Source organism: Zeus faber, assembly GCF_960531495.2.
Source record: "Zeus faber genome assembly, chromosome: 5".
Lineage (NCBI taxonomy): Eukaryota > Metazoa > Chordata > Actinopteri > Zeiformes > Zeidae > Zeus > Zeus faber.
The window spans coordinates 21,326,084-21,343,803 of record NC_137192.1 but is presented as its reverse complement, the minus strand read 5'-3'; the positions used below and the strand labels follow the sequence as shown (position 1 = coordinate 21,343,803).

Below are 17,720 nucleotides of genomic sequence, written 5' to 3'. Positions count from 1 at the left end.
ACAGATAACAGGTAACAGAATACATATAAGGGCAGGGCCGGTGCCAAAACAACAATAACAATTGATAATTCTGATGACAATGATAATAATAATAATATTGATGATAGTAATGCTGATAACAATGACAATAATGATGGTGGCAACAATAATAATAATAATAATAATAATAATAATAATAATAATAATAATAATAATAATGAATCAAACAATGAATAAGAGGGGGGGGGGTGTACAAACACTAAGTCCCACGGGAAAACACGCACTACGTCCTACACGTTACACACTGGCACTGAAATGGGCGGCGCTTGAGGGGCGCACCCGCAGCGCCAGTGTTTCGGTCCTGCGTGGCGGTGCCGCTCGTTCATAGTCCTCCGCCTGAAGCCTCCAGGACTTGGCTGCACCCTCCTCGAGTTTCCTCAAGGATTGTACCTCGTGTTCGGCGCCATGGGCACGGTGCGGGGTGGGATGAAATGCGTGAAGTATCTGCTTTTCGTTTTCAACTTCATATTCTGGGTGAGTCGCCCTGCGGGGAAGGGGCTTGCAGTGGCGCTCGGCACAGGGACGCTGTCGCACGGAGAAGCTCAGGACGCTCCATTGTGCCTCAGTGCTCACCTTTGTGTTGCAGGGGCAACCCTGTTGAATCCCGCCCCGCCGGGATGTTTGGGCTGGTTGTTATTTGCTGTTATTATTTGCTGTTTTTATCTCCCCCCCCCGCCCCGCGACTCCTCCGTGCGGTCGTTCTGTAACGTCTGTCGTTTTGCATTTTTGAATAATGTTTGTTATTGTTGTGAGGCGGCGCGGTGAATACGATACTAACAATAATGATAACTGGCCATTGTACCGAGATGGAATGATGCTTGGAAAACATCTATCGACCTGCACCCCTCTCCCACTCCCTTTTCCCCCCTCCACTATCTATCTATCTATCTATCTATCTATCTATCTGTTTCTGTCTATCCATCTATCCATCTATCTATCTGTCTCTATCTGTCTCTATCTATCTATCTGTCTCTATCTATCTATCTATCTATCTATCTATCTATCTATCTATCTATCTATCGGTTTCTGTCTATCCATCTATCCATCTATCTATCTGTCTCTATCTGTCTCTATCTATCTATCTGTCTCTATCTATCTATCTGTCTCTATCTATCTATCTGTCTCTACCTATCTATCTATCTATCTATCTATCTATCTATCTATCTATCTATCTATCTATTTATCTGTCTCTATCTATCTATCTATCTAACACACGACTGTTATTCAAACCCTCTTGTACAGTTATCCTCATTATTTAATTTCCTTATTCAATTATCAGCTTACATCATTTGTTCTCTAAGCTGTGTTCGGTTTCCTTTTGTCTTCCTCTTTTGATTCATGGTGCATCTACATCCTGGCGAGCCCACTGCTGGTACTCAATACGACTTTGCTCGACATGGCCTCACGCTGCAGTGCAGGCGTTAAAATCAGCTGCGGCCCCCGTTCTCCATTTCCATTTCCATTTCCATTTCGCCACCAGAACGACAGCCCTGCTGGAAACGTGTGGCGCTCCAACGCGCGACCTCGTTCTGTCTTGACCACGTCACGCACACTTTCTTTTCGTTTTTACCGTACGAGGCGGAGACAGCGAGGCCGTTACCTGTGGCTCTGGCTTGGCAGGCCATTATAAAACGACTTTAAATCGTTTAAATTAAGCGCAAATAACTTCTCGTGGTCCACTTCAAGGAAACGCTCGGTGTCAACCTGTCTGTTGTCGGGTCACAATGTGAGAAAACTAGCTGTGAGTACATTTGGAAACGCGGTTTCCCCTCAGTCTTTGTGTTGGGCTATTTGGAATGCATTTAAAAAAAAATGTAGTTTTTCACTTTTTTTTTTTTTCTTTACACGGTACACGGTTCTGTCAAGGGAGGAGCTCATGCTGTGTCACCAGAAGATAAATTTAAAAAAGAAAATCCAGTTCCAGTCATATGTGGGGTGAAATAATATGAAATGAAAGGCCAAACAAAGATGTACAGTCGGCCTGACAGTGTACGTTGACGTCATCAACTCAGACCGGCTTCAGTGGATTCGTTTACGACCAATTGATGGAGTATCGTCTCGATCCGTCTGCATCTGATGATATCTTCCCTGCTATAAAACGGCCATTTGTCTTTCAGAGTGGTGTCACCCAAACAGACAGTTGCCTTTTTGTTTTCGTTTTTTTTTTTTTTGTTGTTTTTTTTTGTTTTCCGGGGAGTGGGTCGGGGACTATAAACAATGAGTTGCGAGCTCGGCCAAAAGGGGCGTACAGTTCACAGCCGTTCTGGGAGCTCTGTGCCAACGGGAGTACGTTGCCAGCGTGACTTACATCACCCGGACCCAGTGAGACGGCGGCTCCAATGCACACAGGACCCTGCCGCGAGCGAGTGACGCTGTGGAAATCCATACTGTCACGATTGTTTGTTATAGAAGTCCCCCGCCCCATTTATTCACTATTTATCTAAATGTATTGGTAATCAATATTCCTCTCAGAGTGGATCCCTAGAGGCTCGGTGTAGGACGAGTGGGACTTTTGTGGCTGCACCTGATGAACCAGCGAGCTTCCCTGATCCCGAGCAACGCGGGCGGCTGGAGGCGTTTTTCCGTTCGGCGAACAACTTGCTCGCGCTATTGTCAGTTAAGCGCAGAGCGAAATTGATCGGTTTGCTCTGAGACGCGAGAGGACCTGCCGTCGTTCTGCTCACCCCGTTTATGCAGCGCCGTCGAATTATTATTCCCCCGGATTGTAGGGCTTTTCCAAACAGAACTTGCATCTTCGGTGGCCGCCGGAAGGACACGGGCGTTGCGTTTCTCCCGCCGACGCCGCGTCCCCCTACCGGATTTCAATCGATGGGTTTATTTCTGGGAGCGGTGCGTCAGAGCCGCCAGGAGCATCGCACCTGACAATCTGCTCCTCGCTTCCTGCCCGCGCGCCGCGCCTTCGCCCACCAGATCAAAACTCACCGTGACTCATCAGCAAAACCCTGTTTCTTTTCTGCCCACAGATGTATTTCTATTTAAAGCCACTCAGTCCTTCAGAGGTAATCGTGACGTGTGTGTTGGTTTCCTCCTCAGCTGTCGGGCTCGCTGGTGCTTGCCATCGGGCTGTGGCTGAGGTTTGACCCGGACACCGTGCAGCTCCTGGCGGGCGATGGAGCTCCCGACAGCTTCTTCATCGGTACGTCACCATCCGGCAGGAACTCTTCTTGGAGCTTTGCACTGAGATCAGTGAATGAGTTGAATCCTCTTTTTTTTTTTAAAGCTGTAATCAGCTTTAATATCAGCTGTAATAGACCTCATTCCATGAATTAAATTGTCTTAAAAACCACCTGCTCAACCTGGATTAACCTGGTGCTAAAATGCAGGCCCGTGCAGAGACCTTAAGAGGGGCAGGTGCTCAAAGTAAAAAGAAGGGCACATGGGACACAATTGGGGCGGGGGTTAAGAGAGTGACCGAGCCCCCTTCGGGATGGCAGCCTTGGCCTACCGGAAGCGCCGGCCCTGCCCATATATGTATTCTGTCCTTCAGTTTCTTCCCACACCAGTTCCACCAATAAAGACTCGTTTGGACTTGCGCTCAGAATGCATACCTCATGAATTCATATCTTGCCCCGAAATCAATCCGCTACCTGCTTGTCGTCTGGACTTCTTCTTTCTTTTTTTCCCTCCCGGCAAAATAAAGTCATTTATTCTGGAATATTCAACTCGTTAAATCACTTGTTGCCACGTTATTTTCCTTCCGTGATTATAAAAAAAATAAATAAAAAAAAATTTTTAAAAATCGGGAGAGGAGTTATTGCCTTCTTTTTCCCCACGAAAACCACACGGTGGCTTTAATTTGGGCTTATATTATTCTATTTTTTATCCAAAGATGACAATTAATATTTGAATTTTGCAAAAAAAAAAAAAAAAAAAATACATAAACTTGGCCATAAACTTACTCTAACCCTGATTTTCAGTCAGTTTTATTCCATGTTTTTTGTTTTAAATGGCTTCAGAAAATATTATTTTCTCATATCAGTTGATGGTGGCACCATCAGAGCAACAGAAATTAGACAACTGATCTGGGGTTGGTTTGATTGTCCATAAATAAGCAATTATTAATCCAGAAGCTGAAATGTTCAAACAGCTTCTGGCACAGCTGCAACAATAGCTTGCACTGTATTTCATAACGCTGTCATAATGTTCTCCAACAATGTACGCAGTCGACCATAGACAGTCTCCCACGCAGGTTGTTGTGAACCGTTCCAGATTTCTGTTCCCGGTGACTGCTTGGCGTTCGGTGCAGCGTGCAGCGTTCCGCACAATAGGCCTTGTCTCTCCCTGCTCGTAGGCCGAGGAGACTGAGAATGAAGCCTCTTCTTGTTCCTCCCGCTTGGAGCGTGACCTAAAACGGTGACTTCACTCTATCAGCTCACTGTCTGGTCGCTCGCGCGTCCTCGGGGTGGAGGCGCTCGCTTGGGGCGTGGCAGGTGACCGGCGATTAACGTCGGCCGGCGTGCTGAAAGGATGAAAGCAGCAGTTATGATATCGGGCGTCGCAGCCAAATATGCGCGACTGCTCACACATTAACCAGCCGGTAATTCAAATTAAGCCATGGGATTCATTTGAATTCCATCATCCGATTTAAAGTCTGATAATGACAATTTCACTATATATTGATAGTGTGTGCTTATTTTGGTAAAATTTCACATGCAAAATTTAATTTCATCTCATATCTCTAAACTTCCCGGCTTCGGCTCTCAATAAGGTGGCATCTGCCCTGCAGCCACCCTCGTGTTCCGGCTGCAATCGACTGTAGAAGTTGACTCGGCCCGAACAATTAATTTCTATTTTTTTCCCCCCGCCGTTTTCTCCGAGATCGGTGCTGAGGGTTGATCGCAGCGCCGCGCGCGCGTGTGTCCCTCCAGAGCGGCCTTGGCAACAAAAATAAACATTAAGAACCTCGGGCCGCGCAAAACGGTGGCGTGGGACTGACGATATGAAACGTCTCGCAGGGAGACGTTTACGGGACGCCAGACAGAAGAGCGATACCATAAGAGGACAAGATGGCAGCATTCTCTCCGGGTGATTCACTTTCCATGCTGTCACCTCCGCGCTTGTATACAATCCTTAAACCGAACTGTGTGTGTGTGTGTGTTTGTGTGTGTGTGCGTGTGCGTGTGTGCGTCACACTAATGGATTTGGATTTCAACTGATACCTTCCCCTCAGCTTCAACAAAAAAAATAAAAAACAAGAACAACAAAAAACAAAAAAAGTCACATTCATCATCGACCGAAACCAAATGTGAACGCACCCCCTCGTGCATACAACCACCACACAGATTACGGTGTTCTTTCCATCTTGCGTCCGGACGACTCTTATTCGAAGCAGCGCGTCTCATTCTCGCGGCGTACTCACAGCGGACATGGTCTTGGCGGCGTCTCTGCTCCGTTCAGCCGAGGCAGGAAAACAACAGCTTGCCTTCGCCCCCCCCCCCGTGTGGGTTAATTAAACTGCGGCGTCGGTTACCGCGGCCCCGTGTTCGGGGCCCGGGGTCCTGAACGCGGGCCTCGGGGACGGCCCCGGTGTAGGGTTACGCTCTGAGCAGCTCGGTTGCCAGGGCCGGGAGCGAGGGAGCAGCAGATGAGGTAATGCCATCCCCGTGTTTGGGGAGGTGGAGAAAACCCAGCGGCTGGTAGCGGGGCACCGAACCCCTGACCCTCCACTGAGAAGACCAATGAGGTGCCGGATGCGAGGCTTGCACTGTTGCAGTGACGGTGAGGTTTAGAGATGTATTTTTGTTACATATAAAAGGTGAACTTATTTCTGCGATAGATCCATAAATGATGACACTTGTGAATGGCCCTTGTTCAGCGACTCTACATTACATAAATACGGCCAAACTCTTCATACTTCTCCCGGACAGTCAGACATGGGCGGGGTTCAGAGGAGGGCAGGGCTGTGGGATCAGCCACACGAGGCCCTAATCATGTAGTCTGATGTCCCTCGGCACCAGTGGTTCTCAACACGTGGTGCCTGACCCCATCAGATGTATGTCATCAGAGACGGTTGTGAGGGGTCGTGAAGCCTCCTAATAGTCAAATATCGGTTCAAAAAGCCCACGTGAGTATTTGCACAAGCACTAAACTAAAGTTACCGCCCACCGCGAGGAAATATTTTGAAGAAATGTACATATATTATCAGCTCTTGAAGAGTGGGTTCTCAGGTTCAATCGGGTTTGATTTCGGGGGGGGGGGTATCTGCAGGGGGGAAAAAAGGTTGGGAGGCTGGGTGGCGATTACAGGGGTTTCTCGTGTGATTGTACAGCATGGTCCGTTGACTTCTCGTCTCTTGAACCAGTAAACCACAAAGATGCACTAAAAGAGGTTGATTCCTTCACGGATTTAACCCAGATCCTTCTCAAAGTTTAAAATAAAAATGAAATAAAATAAAAACTAACGCCTCATCAAAGGAGACAAGCTGGTACAGAGCGATTTGAAATGGAATACATATGAGGGAATATATACAATGCGATTGTAAAAAAAAAAGACTTGGTGCACGGGGCGTAAGAGGGATTTGAATACCTTTTGATCACATCGGATACGATCTTTAATACCTTGATTTCCGCCTTCCCAGTGGTCTGCAAACCACCTGCATTCTGCTGCCACCGTGAGCTTCGGCTCCGAATTGCAGTCACCCGACGGGGCATCACGGTCCTCTATTAGGAGCGGAGCGGTTTCCCGTGAAGCGGTGTTTGACGATCTTAACGCGGGTTCGTTTAACATGCTGTTACCGGCCAATCGGGCGCTGATCCCCTCTCGCCCCTTTCCTCTCCTCTCCCCAGCCGTCTACATCCTGGTCGGCGGAGGCGGGCTCATGATGCTGGTGGGCTTCTTCGGTTGTTTCGGTGCCGTGCGCGAATCCCAGTGTCTCCTCGCATCGGTGGGTGGAAGCGTTTTAAGATTCTACGGTCTGAAGTGTTGTCCTCCAGTGTGTACGTGTTAAGACTCCTGGACGTGCTGTTTTTTGTTGTTGTTGTTGTTGTTGTTGTTGTTGTTTTTATAATGTTATCAGAAAAGACAGGTGTTTTTGTACACTGCACCGCCAGATGTTACATTGGAAAAGTGCAAATCCCAGGTTCACCTAAAGGTTCACCCGTTGTTGTTGGTTTTCAAGTCACTGGACTCCCCACGAAAACGGTTTCCCGACATAATCACCCTCACAGCTTGCGAGGCTGCTGCACACAAACCTCACGCCGTTCAAGCTCTCTTCTGTTCCACAGTTCTTCGTTTCCCTCATGATCATCTTTGGCGCGGAGGTTGCGGCGGGGGTATTTGGATTCCTGAACAAGGATCAGGTACGGCGTTACTCATAGCCTGCCATGTGTGAAATGTTCAACAGCTACAAATTTTCTGCAACACAAACCACAGCACGAGTACTTTTCTGTTTTTTTATTCCCAATATCAGATCGTGGAGGAAGTGCAGAAGTTTTACAGCAGCTCTATTGCTGACAACTCCAATACCAATGGCACGGCGATAGCAACCATGTACCACACTGTGGTAAGTAGAATATTGTTCGACTTTATTTGACTTTTTGATTATTATTTGTCAGTGAGTGTATAGCGTAGTGTGCTGAAAGGGTCATAATATTCTCTTTTCACTGTCACTGTACTTTACTTTTTTTTTTCTTTCATCGTAGCTGAACTGCTGCGGGGGATCCACGCCAAGCCCGGCTCTGTGCCCTGAGGAAGAGGAGGAGGTGAAGGTGCGCTGCAGTACCACGGTCTGACCACACGGTGGCAGTATGGCACAGGTTTTAAACAACGGAACTGCGCTGTATCTTGCTGTGTTCAAGATTCCAGAGGCATACTTTATTCCTATATGCACAGCCATTAATCACACTAATTCAAAGGAAGATAGATAGATAGATGGAGATCCCAAGAAGGGCAATACATTTGCAGTTCACCCAGTCCAAACACATAACTCCAAAACTCACAGGCAGAGTAGTTATACGGCAACAGGTCAATAAACGAGCAGCAGTAAGAAAAACAAAAAAAAACAACATTTGTCATCGTTCATATAACAACTGAGTTAAAAGAATGTAGCGTCATCATTTCAAATGGCTCCTGCCGACATTTAGTCTCCTGGTAGCAGAAGGTATGAAGGATTCCGAGTAGCGGTTTGTTGTCCTAGGGGGCCCATTGTGACGCCGGCTTGACAGCATTACAGTGAATTGACTGGACGGATCATGGTCAGATTGGCTCTTCTTACTTTCTGGGCTCCTTCTGCCCGTTTCCCCCTGAGGGAGCAACAAGTCTCTTTGCTGGGCTCCAGTTATCTTGGAGCAGACGTTTCGCAATACTGTTGAGGCTATTTTTGTCCTTCATGGACAACCCATTAAACCAACAAATATATGAGAAAGTACGAAGACTTAATGCCGACAAGGTCGTGTGTGAGTGAGTGAGTGATTTTTTTTTCACTCACAAATATAGTTGATGAAACAGAACATTTATCTTTAATATTGTATTATAATGATCTTGTGCTTATTTCACAGGACTGTCTGACGGCAATAACTGACTTCTTCAACGAAAAGCTCTATATTATCGGATATGTTGGGATTGGCCTTTCAGGAGTCATGGTGAGCATCACAACAGATGTGAAAACGTCCATGTTGATAAACAGGAAGTAACAGTAAATGTTCTGCTTGTGACTTCTGAATTGAAATGGTTTAAAGTGTGTGCCTTTTCCCTTTGTTTAGATCATAGGAATGATCTTCAGTATGGTTCTCTGTTGTGCGGTGAGGAACAGCAGAGAGGTTATATAACCCACCAGATGCATCCACCCTCCTCCACAGACTCGATGATCCCCTAATTATTAACCCATGTGCAGAAGTTGAAGCCCACAAAGTTGTTTTGTGTAATTGATGTAATTCCAGGACAATTTGGTTGAGAGGTTGAAGGAATATTCCAATGAGAGCAACACTACAGTACCCGAGCTGGAGCTCCCAATCAACATCCTTCCCAGCATCCAGCAATGAACTCAGTGGTATATGATGGGACACTTTTTTTTTAAAAGCAATCTCCTCAAATCCACCAGCACTAAAACCTAATTCAAATAATAATTTATTTTCTCTTTTAAATATGAGCATTTGGCTCGAGCGTCACGTTTTTAGCAACCTGTAGTGGGTATGGCTTTCCTACTTATTTGCGGGAGTTATAACACGGTGCATTATCTCGAAAACCTTTTGACACAGGGATGCTATGACTGAGGAGTATTTCTGTAATGGGGGAACAACAATCTGTAAATTAACATTATTTATTTGATGTCATGACTTTTAAGTAACAAATGATCTAATGCCGGTAATTACCTGTGTGCTTGAATGTTTTGAGGACTGGCCTAATTCTGTGCCTGTAGTTCCCCCAGAGAAGCTGACAGAACTTAAGCATTTCATTTTGGACTTATTTGCTGCATTTTAGAAGTGTCTTAGAAAAAGCATAATAAAGTGCAAACTTGTGATCAACCCAAAGAATTAGTAAAGGGTCTGATGAGAAACTCAACTGTACATATCTAATTGCTGTAACAAGGAACTTGACATCCCTTTTTAAAACAATACTATGTATAACTGAGCTTCTTTGCATTTGGTGTGTATCATTGATGTAAATTTTGTTGGTGCCAATGAGATGTGAATTTGATATAATGCAGTTACTGTGAGCTCATAACAGACTGTAAGCCAAAATAAAAGATATAATTGGTGCTTTTGCTCACAACATTTTCAGGTAAGTGACAAGCTGAAAATTTGATATACAAGTACGCAGGGACAAGTCATTAATGTAGGCAGGCATGTATTCATAAGTTTATGTACAAAAACACTGACAAACACAAATATATTGTAACAGTATTTTCCCTATGTAGTCACACCAGTCTAGTTGTGCCGAGACCATTTACTGCTCTATTAAGGCATATAAAGCAAAAGTGATTACATCTTGAGTACATATCAGTCTACAATGCATTGTCAAGCATTTCCAATTCCATCATTTTAGATGAATGTATGTGAGTAACCACATAGTGTGCATAAATGCATCTCAAGTATTGGCAGAATATTAACATACAAAGACTGCACGTAGTTTAGACTGCTGTAGCGCTTATAAACAGGACACAATATTCATGGTTTGGTAAACGAGATGGTCCAATACCAGCAGGAAATTGTTGTAAAAACAGTCAAACTAAACATTGTACTTTGTCTGCAAAAGCATATAAAATAATTCTAAAAAAAAAAAAAAAATCTGCATGTGTAAAGTGGACCAAAAAGTACAGCCCTTGTGAGTTATAACGGAGGCTTTTTCATTAGGTTACAAGTACATGGAAACATGCAGTACTGCAATTCAACAACTTCAAATATAAATCTGACAACGGGCAAATCAAGTGTGGATAAGGAAGTTTTGCCCCTTTGTTCAAGTCACCTCATTTCCCCTCACAGAGGGAAACCTAGAACTGCCACAGCAAGTTCTCAGTCGTAGCCCCAAAAGGCTGATAGCTGCAAGTGCATTGGGCACAGCCCACCAAATACACATCTAGTGGGGGAAAAAAAAACAAAGTGCAACACAGCTTTGAAACCATGTGAAAGTTGAAAAACAGAAGTTTTGACAACTTCATTTTTTCTTTTGGTACACCCATAGTGTAGAGCTGCCTGACATTGCAGATGTACTTCATCCTGTGTAGGAGTCTGTGCAGAGCCAGCCAGTGGGGAGATGAGCTGCTGAGCTGTAGCTCACGGAGATAGCAGGCGGAGGGGAGAGTTGTCCAGGATGTATTCTCCCGCTCCCACAAAGTACATGACCTGTGCGATACCAAACAGAGGGGCGATGACCAGCGCTCGGCAGCCGGCACCTTTTAGGAAAGCAGACGGCCCCTCCTTCCGCATGATCTTACTGTAGATGGAGGGGAAAAAAATAATAATTAACTCCAAAATAAGTCTTTTATAGGAGATGAGAATTATATTCTTAAGGAAGTCCGTTGTCTCACCTCACGCAATCCACAACACCGTTGTAGGCCTCCTCATTTGAGCCCTTGTTCAAGGACTGGAGTCTGGTCTTCACCACTAAGAAAATGATAAATAAATAAACGATAAGCCACAAGCTAAAAACTGCATGGCACCACGGTCACGAGTTTCATGGTCTTTAACTTGTAATGTCCACGTACTGCAAAAGAGCCATTTACCGGCATTAGAACATAACAATTTGGGAAGACTGTTTATTTGCTTCAACCCAACGAACGGAAATTCAACCAATTCACATTCAGCTTTGTCACATTTCTATCGTCGATTTAAAATAATTTCAATTTCAATCTGCTCAAACACTTGCAAATCAGACAGTGTAATAACAGACAGCTCCGAGGTCTGCGCCGCACAACAGAAACACAGCTGCTGACGTGCACGCTCACCGTCACATGGATTCACCGCCACCGCAGCTGTAGATCCAGCCAAGCAGCCTGAGAGGAAAGCCCAGTAGAAGGGAGCAGACTCCTCCGGGGCGGGTTTTCCAAGGCGGTTAAGGTTGGCAAACAGAGGAAAGTAGATGACGGAGAACGGAACATCCCTGATGGAGAGAAAAAAGGTTCCGGTTAGAAAGCTGAAGACGAATGGATGTCGTGACTCACCTATTTAAAACAAGGAGACTTTACCTCATGAGCGTGGCCCCCAGACCCTTGTAGAGACCCTGGATGCCCTGGGTGTGGAGCAGCTCCCTCGCTATCTGAGTGGCTGACACCGGCCGGGGCCCCGCGGCCGCCGGTCCCACGTTGTACGAGCGGCTGAGCATGGTGTTGGTGGCCACCAGCTTGGATGGAGACATGACGCTGGGCTTCCTCTGCTGGGCGGCTTGGGAACAAACGAGGACTTTTAATTCAGTGACATCCTACACGACGTGACAGAGATATCCCTCGTATTTTTTGATCAACCTCGTCTCACCTAGTCTACCGGCATCCTGGAGCTGAATCTTGAGCATTTCCATGGGGGTGGTGATTACAACTTGGCACATGCCGGCACCACAGCCCGCTAGCATTTCCTTGAATACCGTCAGCCCCTTTCTGTGGAACGTAAACACATTACAGGACTTTCAACATGTTTTTAAAGCATTTTGAGATCAATAAAGTGCCGTCTTATCTAGGGCCGCCCCCTGAAAGGCGACGAGTCGAATCATCAGTGGGAAACCCGTCAGTCAGTTTATTTTCAAGTCATTGTGCATTACAGTAACAGGATAAAACAGAAAGCAGCTTACAAAATGCACAGGGATAACATTTCAATGAGGAATTCTTTTTTTCTTCTTTGTGTATTATATTGGCTCTCTGTGCGCCCCGATCGCCGTGCCCAATTACTCCAAATAAGACAACTAAAGACAGTGTGTGCATTACGCATGAAGAATTATCCTCATTATGCACAGGGTTTCGTTCCACATGCACTTGTTTCATTTCATCTAAAATGACAACACACCGTTTTTTTTATTTTCACATCGTCGGTGCCGTCGAAGAGGGATAGCTGCATGAAGTCGCCCCATCGCCCGCCCCCTCTCGGGACAGCGCCCAAGGCGGTAACCTATCTCGCCTATAGCCCCCATTCCCAAATAGTCAAATATTGCATTGAGCAGCCGAATACGATTCTACTGACAAAATCCCAAGTCAGGCAGGGCCCTAATGTTATCTTTGACTAAAAACCACATTCCACGTACCCGTCTCTGGCAAAGTGATGGCGGAACAAGTCATTGGCCGCGAGTTTGATGGCCTTCTCGGGCGTGACCAAAGTCAGATTCACAGCGGCACCTGGAGACAAAACAGTTTAAAATTAGCAATAAACTCAGAATCAAGCTTCTACAGTGCATGTCACAACATTCTCAAAACATTCTCTGTCACTATCATTAGAATGCAATTATTCCATTGACTGTTTAATCTAGCTCAGGATATAAAAAAAATAAAATAAAAAACATGAAAGACAAGACAAATGCTTAAATGGTAGTTTCACACATGGTGATGGGGGAGGGGGAGGCATTTCAAGAAAAATGCAACTACATGAGTTTGAGAGGGAAAGAGAGAGACAAAAACAGCAGAGCAAAGAAAAATAAACGGTAAATGGAAAAAAAACAGAAGGGGATGCAAAGAGAAAAGTTGTGAAAGTCACCTTCAAGTTAAACAAAAGGTTTCACTTTCAGATGTTACACTTAGTAACAATTGCAAAAGTATGATTATTAAAAAATAATAATATATATATTTTTTAAACCTATGAGCTCAATAATTTGAGGACAGACAGAATGTTAAATGAAGGGACTCAAAAGGTTAATGAAAGATGAGATGAATCCCTGGTTATTGACTCTGGTCATGGAGACTTGGGTTAGACTCGAATAGTTCCATGAAAATGTGATACAACACATCCATGGCAAAATACATTTAATCAAGTCACCAGAGATGTCATAGCAGAAATGAACCCAAGCGGCACAGGCCATTGTCAATAAATTGAGATTCAAACAGCAAAAAAAAAAAAAAAAGGACAGTTAAGAGGACAGCCAAACAGAGTTAGGAAGTTTGCATAACTGCTAATATGTAGACAAGGAAACAAGATACAGGACAAAAAATAAAATAAAAAAAAGACATCGAAAGAAAAAACATGTGCCTAGTTTTAAAAAGAGCAGTATTGTAAGAACCATTAAATGATTTGCCTCCAGCGTGGCTGCGCCTTATCGGCTAGCCTTCAATATCCCAGGGGGACCCAAGTCTGCAATATGAAAAACACAGATGCAAACAAACAGCATTCCTCACACAAGTGGAGGCCCAGGCTAATGGCCTCCATACTGCTTCTAACACTAAGTCTGCCACACAATGGCCTTTTAACATTGACAACAGGACTTAAAAAAAACCAAAACATTTTTCCTGATTATTTAGGCCACAGTAAGAGTTATGATACGACAGCACAGCTACGTTGTCCATTTTCATTGGTCAATATGTGGAAAAAATATTTAAAAACTATGCAAACAAATCACATATTCAGCAACACTTAACAAAACACAACATTAATCCTGAATTTGGGTGTTCTCTGGAAATGTAATTAGGCTAAATCATAATTATGTTATGGCTCCTGTTATGGGTTTCTTTACTCTCATCTTCTGCAATATGACCGTTTGAAAGCAAACTCTACAAGCAGATGTATTTGCCTACACGTTCTGAACTCAAACGAGAACGGGCCTTACCTCTGTACATTCCAAAGCATCCCTCAGATTTAACAGTCTTGACAAGGCAGTCCATCCTGTAAGGGAGGAATGTGGGAAAAGGTCACACGACGGTTCATTCCATACGAGGGCTGGTTGTGTAACTGGACGGTCAAAGCCCAACATTTATGGGAAAATAATCAGACGGACAAAAGGATCTATAGCAGCTGCAGAGCGGAAAATCTCCCCTCATACCAGAGGGATTATGTAGCTTCATGGTTCGTGGAAGTGAACAAAGATCACTTCAATCTACAGCTTCACGGCGATGACATGGAACTTACATGCTTTTGTAGACCTGCTGACCTGGTCGCTGGTTTTGCAACCTGGTCTTTGCCAAGTCAATGGGAAACACACAAGTGACCCCCACAATGCCAGCGATGCCGCCATTGATCAGCTTGGCGGGGAGGCTGGACGGAGGAGAGAAAGGCGTCATTAGAGCAAGTTCAGAAAGACGATCAACCCATCGCATGGTGCTCAGAACGACAAGATGTGTTTATTAGGGGGCGCGACTACCACGCAACTTTAGCAGATGAGTGACTGAAATTGACTTGTTCTATTTATGTTGTGACTACAGTAATATTCTATAATCGTTAATCGCCAAATACACACCCAGCTTAAGAGTGTTTAAAAAAAAAAAAGTTTTAACACACACACACAAGCTACTGTCACTACTATGCAAATTGAGATGTAAGAGGCCGTGACATCACGTTACCGTTAAAGATGAATATCTATGGATTGCATGTCAACAATACATTTACCTGATTTGCTGCTGAGACATATCGACGTGTAGTTCGAGTAGCTTGACGATAAAGGTATAAACGGGTTCGTAGCTCTTAAGTCTTCTTGAGCCGACAACAGATTAGTCCTGAAAAGGAATCAGGTAATCACAGTTTAGTAACACACTCCACCCCCGCACACGCGGAGCTGCGGCTGATCCGGCTGCGTAGTATAAGGATAACGGGGCCGTGACGTAGGAACCTTTTATTCATTGTCGTTATGTGACACTTCTTTCTCTTCGACTAACAAAGAGGCCCCTCAAAACACGTCATATCGGCTTGTTTCGTGAGATTTGTTGTCCGGTGCCCCGCTCCGATCACGCATCTAACAAATCTCGAGCGCGTAATCACAGGCTGGTCCCTTCCGAGGTCCCGGGTATGTGTACTTAATGTCGTTTTTTAGCCCACAACCGGCATTCGCGGCGCGAAGCTCATAATTCCCGATCCCTCCGACGACCCGAACGCGGCAGGGCGACCGCCGGGCGGCGCCACGTCACAGCTTCCGCCGTGCCGTAAACGGGCATTCGTCGCGGCTCGCAGGAATTCACCCGAATCGCTTCGAACGGAATGGCGCAGGCGCAGGCGCAGGCGCGGGCCGCGGCTCCGGGTGAACGGACGAGTCGCCTCGAAACTGCGTCTCCGCCCATTCGAAGCAAATTGCTAATTAAGACGGAGGAGAACGTCAAACGCACGATGTCTTCAGTATAAACACGCCGGGCGCCATCGCGGACTCGGCATTTGCGAAACGCTTTGATACGTTTCTCTCGAATCCGCCACCCATCGTAGAAATGGTCGCGCCGCCGGCGGGGGGGGGGGGGGGGGGGGGATAAGCCGTCCGTTATTCCCACCGTTTCAGCTTCCCCGGGAACGCTCCCGTGCCGGCACCTTAGTCTCGTCTTGTAAGCCTTGTCATGTTTCTTGGTGTCATTTCAATGTTGAAAGTGTTCGCCCCGCAGGCTCAGCGCGTCTCTTACCTCGTAGGGTCTTCGGCAGGAAACGCGTGTGAGCCGCCTGAGCGAGCGGCTTGGAGATATATAGACAGCGGCCGTCGGTGGAAATTTCCATTCACTTTTACCCAGGGGAGGGGGGCGGGGCCGGCAGCCGGTGGGCGGGACTGAAACCGCACAATGGGCCTCCAATCACATTGTCGCTTCTTTATGTACTCGCCGCTGATTGGCTCGTGTCCACGTCCCGGATTGAAAAATTCCACCGACTGACGAATTTCAATCGACCAGATCAACACATCAATACGACGGAAATAATAATAATAATAATAATACTCGCCTTATTTCCCACTTTTACCTGAGAATAGAATGCAGTTATGTCATCTGCCCAAGACACATCGATTTAATCTGCAGGGCGCCACGTCGGGTTTTCTTCCCCAAGTGAACGCGAGGATCAGGTGCCCACGTAAGTGTGCAGCCATGGCAACGGACCTACAGGGGGCGTGGGTTCGTTGCCAGTGAAACCAGAATCGGTGGTCGTTGGTGGAGTCGATTTTGCCTGTTCAAACGGCCGCCGTTCTTGGGAACGCTGTCAAGACATGGAATGTGCACACACACAAAAAAAAAAGCGTCTTCTCTGCGCCTCCAACTTAAAAAAAAAGACCCCAAATTTAAAAAAAAACCCAAAACAAAACGAAAAAAAAAACATGCGGAACGTTTTCCTGTCCTGGCCCCGACCACGACATGGATCCACGCCCTGGAATGGGCCCCCGGGACGCCGAGGTAGCGAGGGCCACCCACCCCACTGCCCCTTGCTGCCCCTGGAAGAAGGACGGCTAGAATGGGAGGAATGCAGAGGCCAAAATTCTCCATTCACGGTTCTGTGTGTGTGTGTGTGTTCGGGTCACCGCTCCCTGCCTGCGTGTGCGTGTGTGTGTGTGGTAAGTGCATTAGCACCCGTGAGACCAATACAATTATTATTCTATTCTATTCTGAAAAGAAAGAAAAAGTAGAAACAGTCTTTATTCGTCACGCAACACACCACACTACACACATTCTGTTTGATTCTATTGGATTATATTATATTCCGTATATGTTCCAATCTTCGGCCTTATCGCTTCTACAGCGTTAAGGCCGATTTACGATTAAAGAATATCAACAAAGTATGACCCAGACTACACTAATACCTAACATATGTTGCGTCCACCCTCTTTTATGGTCTACTGGACTGACGACCCGCTCAGAATGTATTTGTTATCGTCGACGTGTCATCCCATGCGGACGCTGGTCCCACGCTTGTGTTTGAGTTGCTATGGCAAATTGGCTTCCTGACACTCAAATTAATGAAATAAAGCGGGGATCTTTTATGTGACGCTATACTCTTGTGGCAACTCTGGTTGAATAGCTCGAGCCTCCGAGCCTTTTGTGGATGAGTGACACGACATAAACAAACCCGTAGCGGTGTGTCTTAATTCAATAGCAATAGGAATGTGTCCCACATAGTTTGTTCTGTTGGACTGCTGAGCGAGGCAAATTGTATTTCATCCATTGGGGTATTATGGCTGTGGTTTTAGAAATCCCAGTACAAAGGGAATTTCAACCCGGCAATACAAGCTGTTTTGTTGAGACAAGTTTGGTTTTTCGATTGTTGGGGGGGGAAAAAAAAAAAAAAAAGAATCAATGAGGGCCACACCCTTTTTCCATCAAACTGAATATAAAGCATCACTTTTTAATTTCTCTTCTTGGCAAA

General features: G+C 45.7%; 2 protein-coding genes across 4 annotated transcripts; one reads left to right on the top strand and one right to left on the bottom strand.

Moving 5' to 3' along the window:
* Positions 1-380: 380 nt before the first annotated feature.
* tspan2a (tetraspanin 2a) lies at positions 381-9,754 on the top strand. Of its 2 annotated transcripts, none has more exons than XM_080000140.1 (8): positions 381-513; positions 3,094-3,196; positions 6,846-6,943; positions 7,284-7,358; positions 7,469-7,561; positions 7,701-7,766; positions 8,556-8,639; positions 8,760-9,754. In XM_080000140.1, the coding sequence occupies exons 1-8, from the start codon at positions 445-447 to the stop codon at positions 8,823-8,825; spliced, it is 654 nt and encodes a 217-aa protein (XP_079856266.1). In that variant the 5' UTR covers positions 381-444; the 3' UTR covers positions 8,826-9,754. The 2 variants fall into 2 exon arrangements, with proteins under 2 accessions (XP_079856266.1, XP_079856265.1); XM_080000139.1 differs by having other exon boundaries at positions 7,701-7,784.
* Positions 9,755-9,837: 83 nt separating this feature from the next.
* Positions 9,838-16,106, bottom strand: slc25a55a (solute carrier family 25 member 55a). 2 transcript variants are annotated; one of them, XM_080000137.1, is made up of 10 exons: positions 16,001-16,106; positions 15,009-15,115; positions 14,532-14,657; positions 14,233-14,288; positions 12,724-12,814; positions 11,967-12,085; positions 11,681-11,876; positions 11,441-11,595; positions 11,024-11,099; positions 9,838-10,929 (listed from the first exon to the last, which is right to left on the bottom strand). In XM_080000137.1, exons 2-10 carry the CDS (start codon positions 15,026-15,028, stop codon positions 10,770-10,772), a joined length of 999 nt encoding a protein of 332 aa, XP_079856263.1. In that variant the 5' UTR covers positions 15,029-15,115; positions 16,001-16,106; the 3' UTR covers positions 9,838-10,769. The 2 variants fall into 2 exon arrangements, with proteins under 2 accessions (XP_079856263.1, XP_079856264.1); XM_080000138.1 differs by lacking the exon at positions 16,001-16,106 and adding an exon at positions 15,875-15,895.
* Between the last annotated feature and the right edge of the window lie 1,614 nt (positions 16,107-17,720).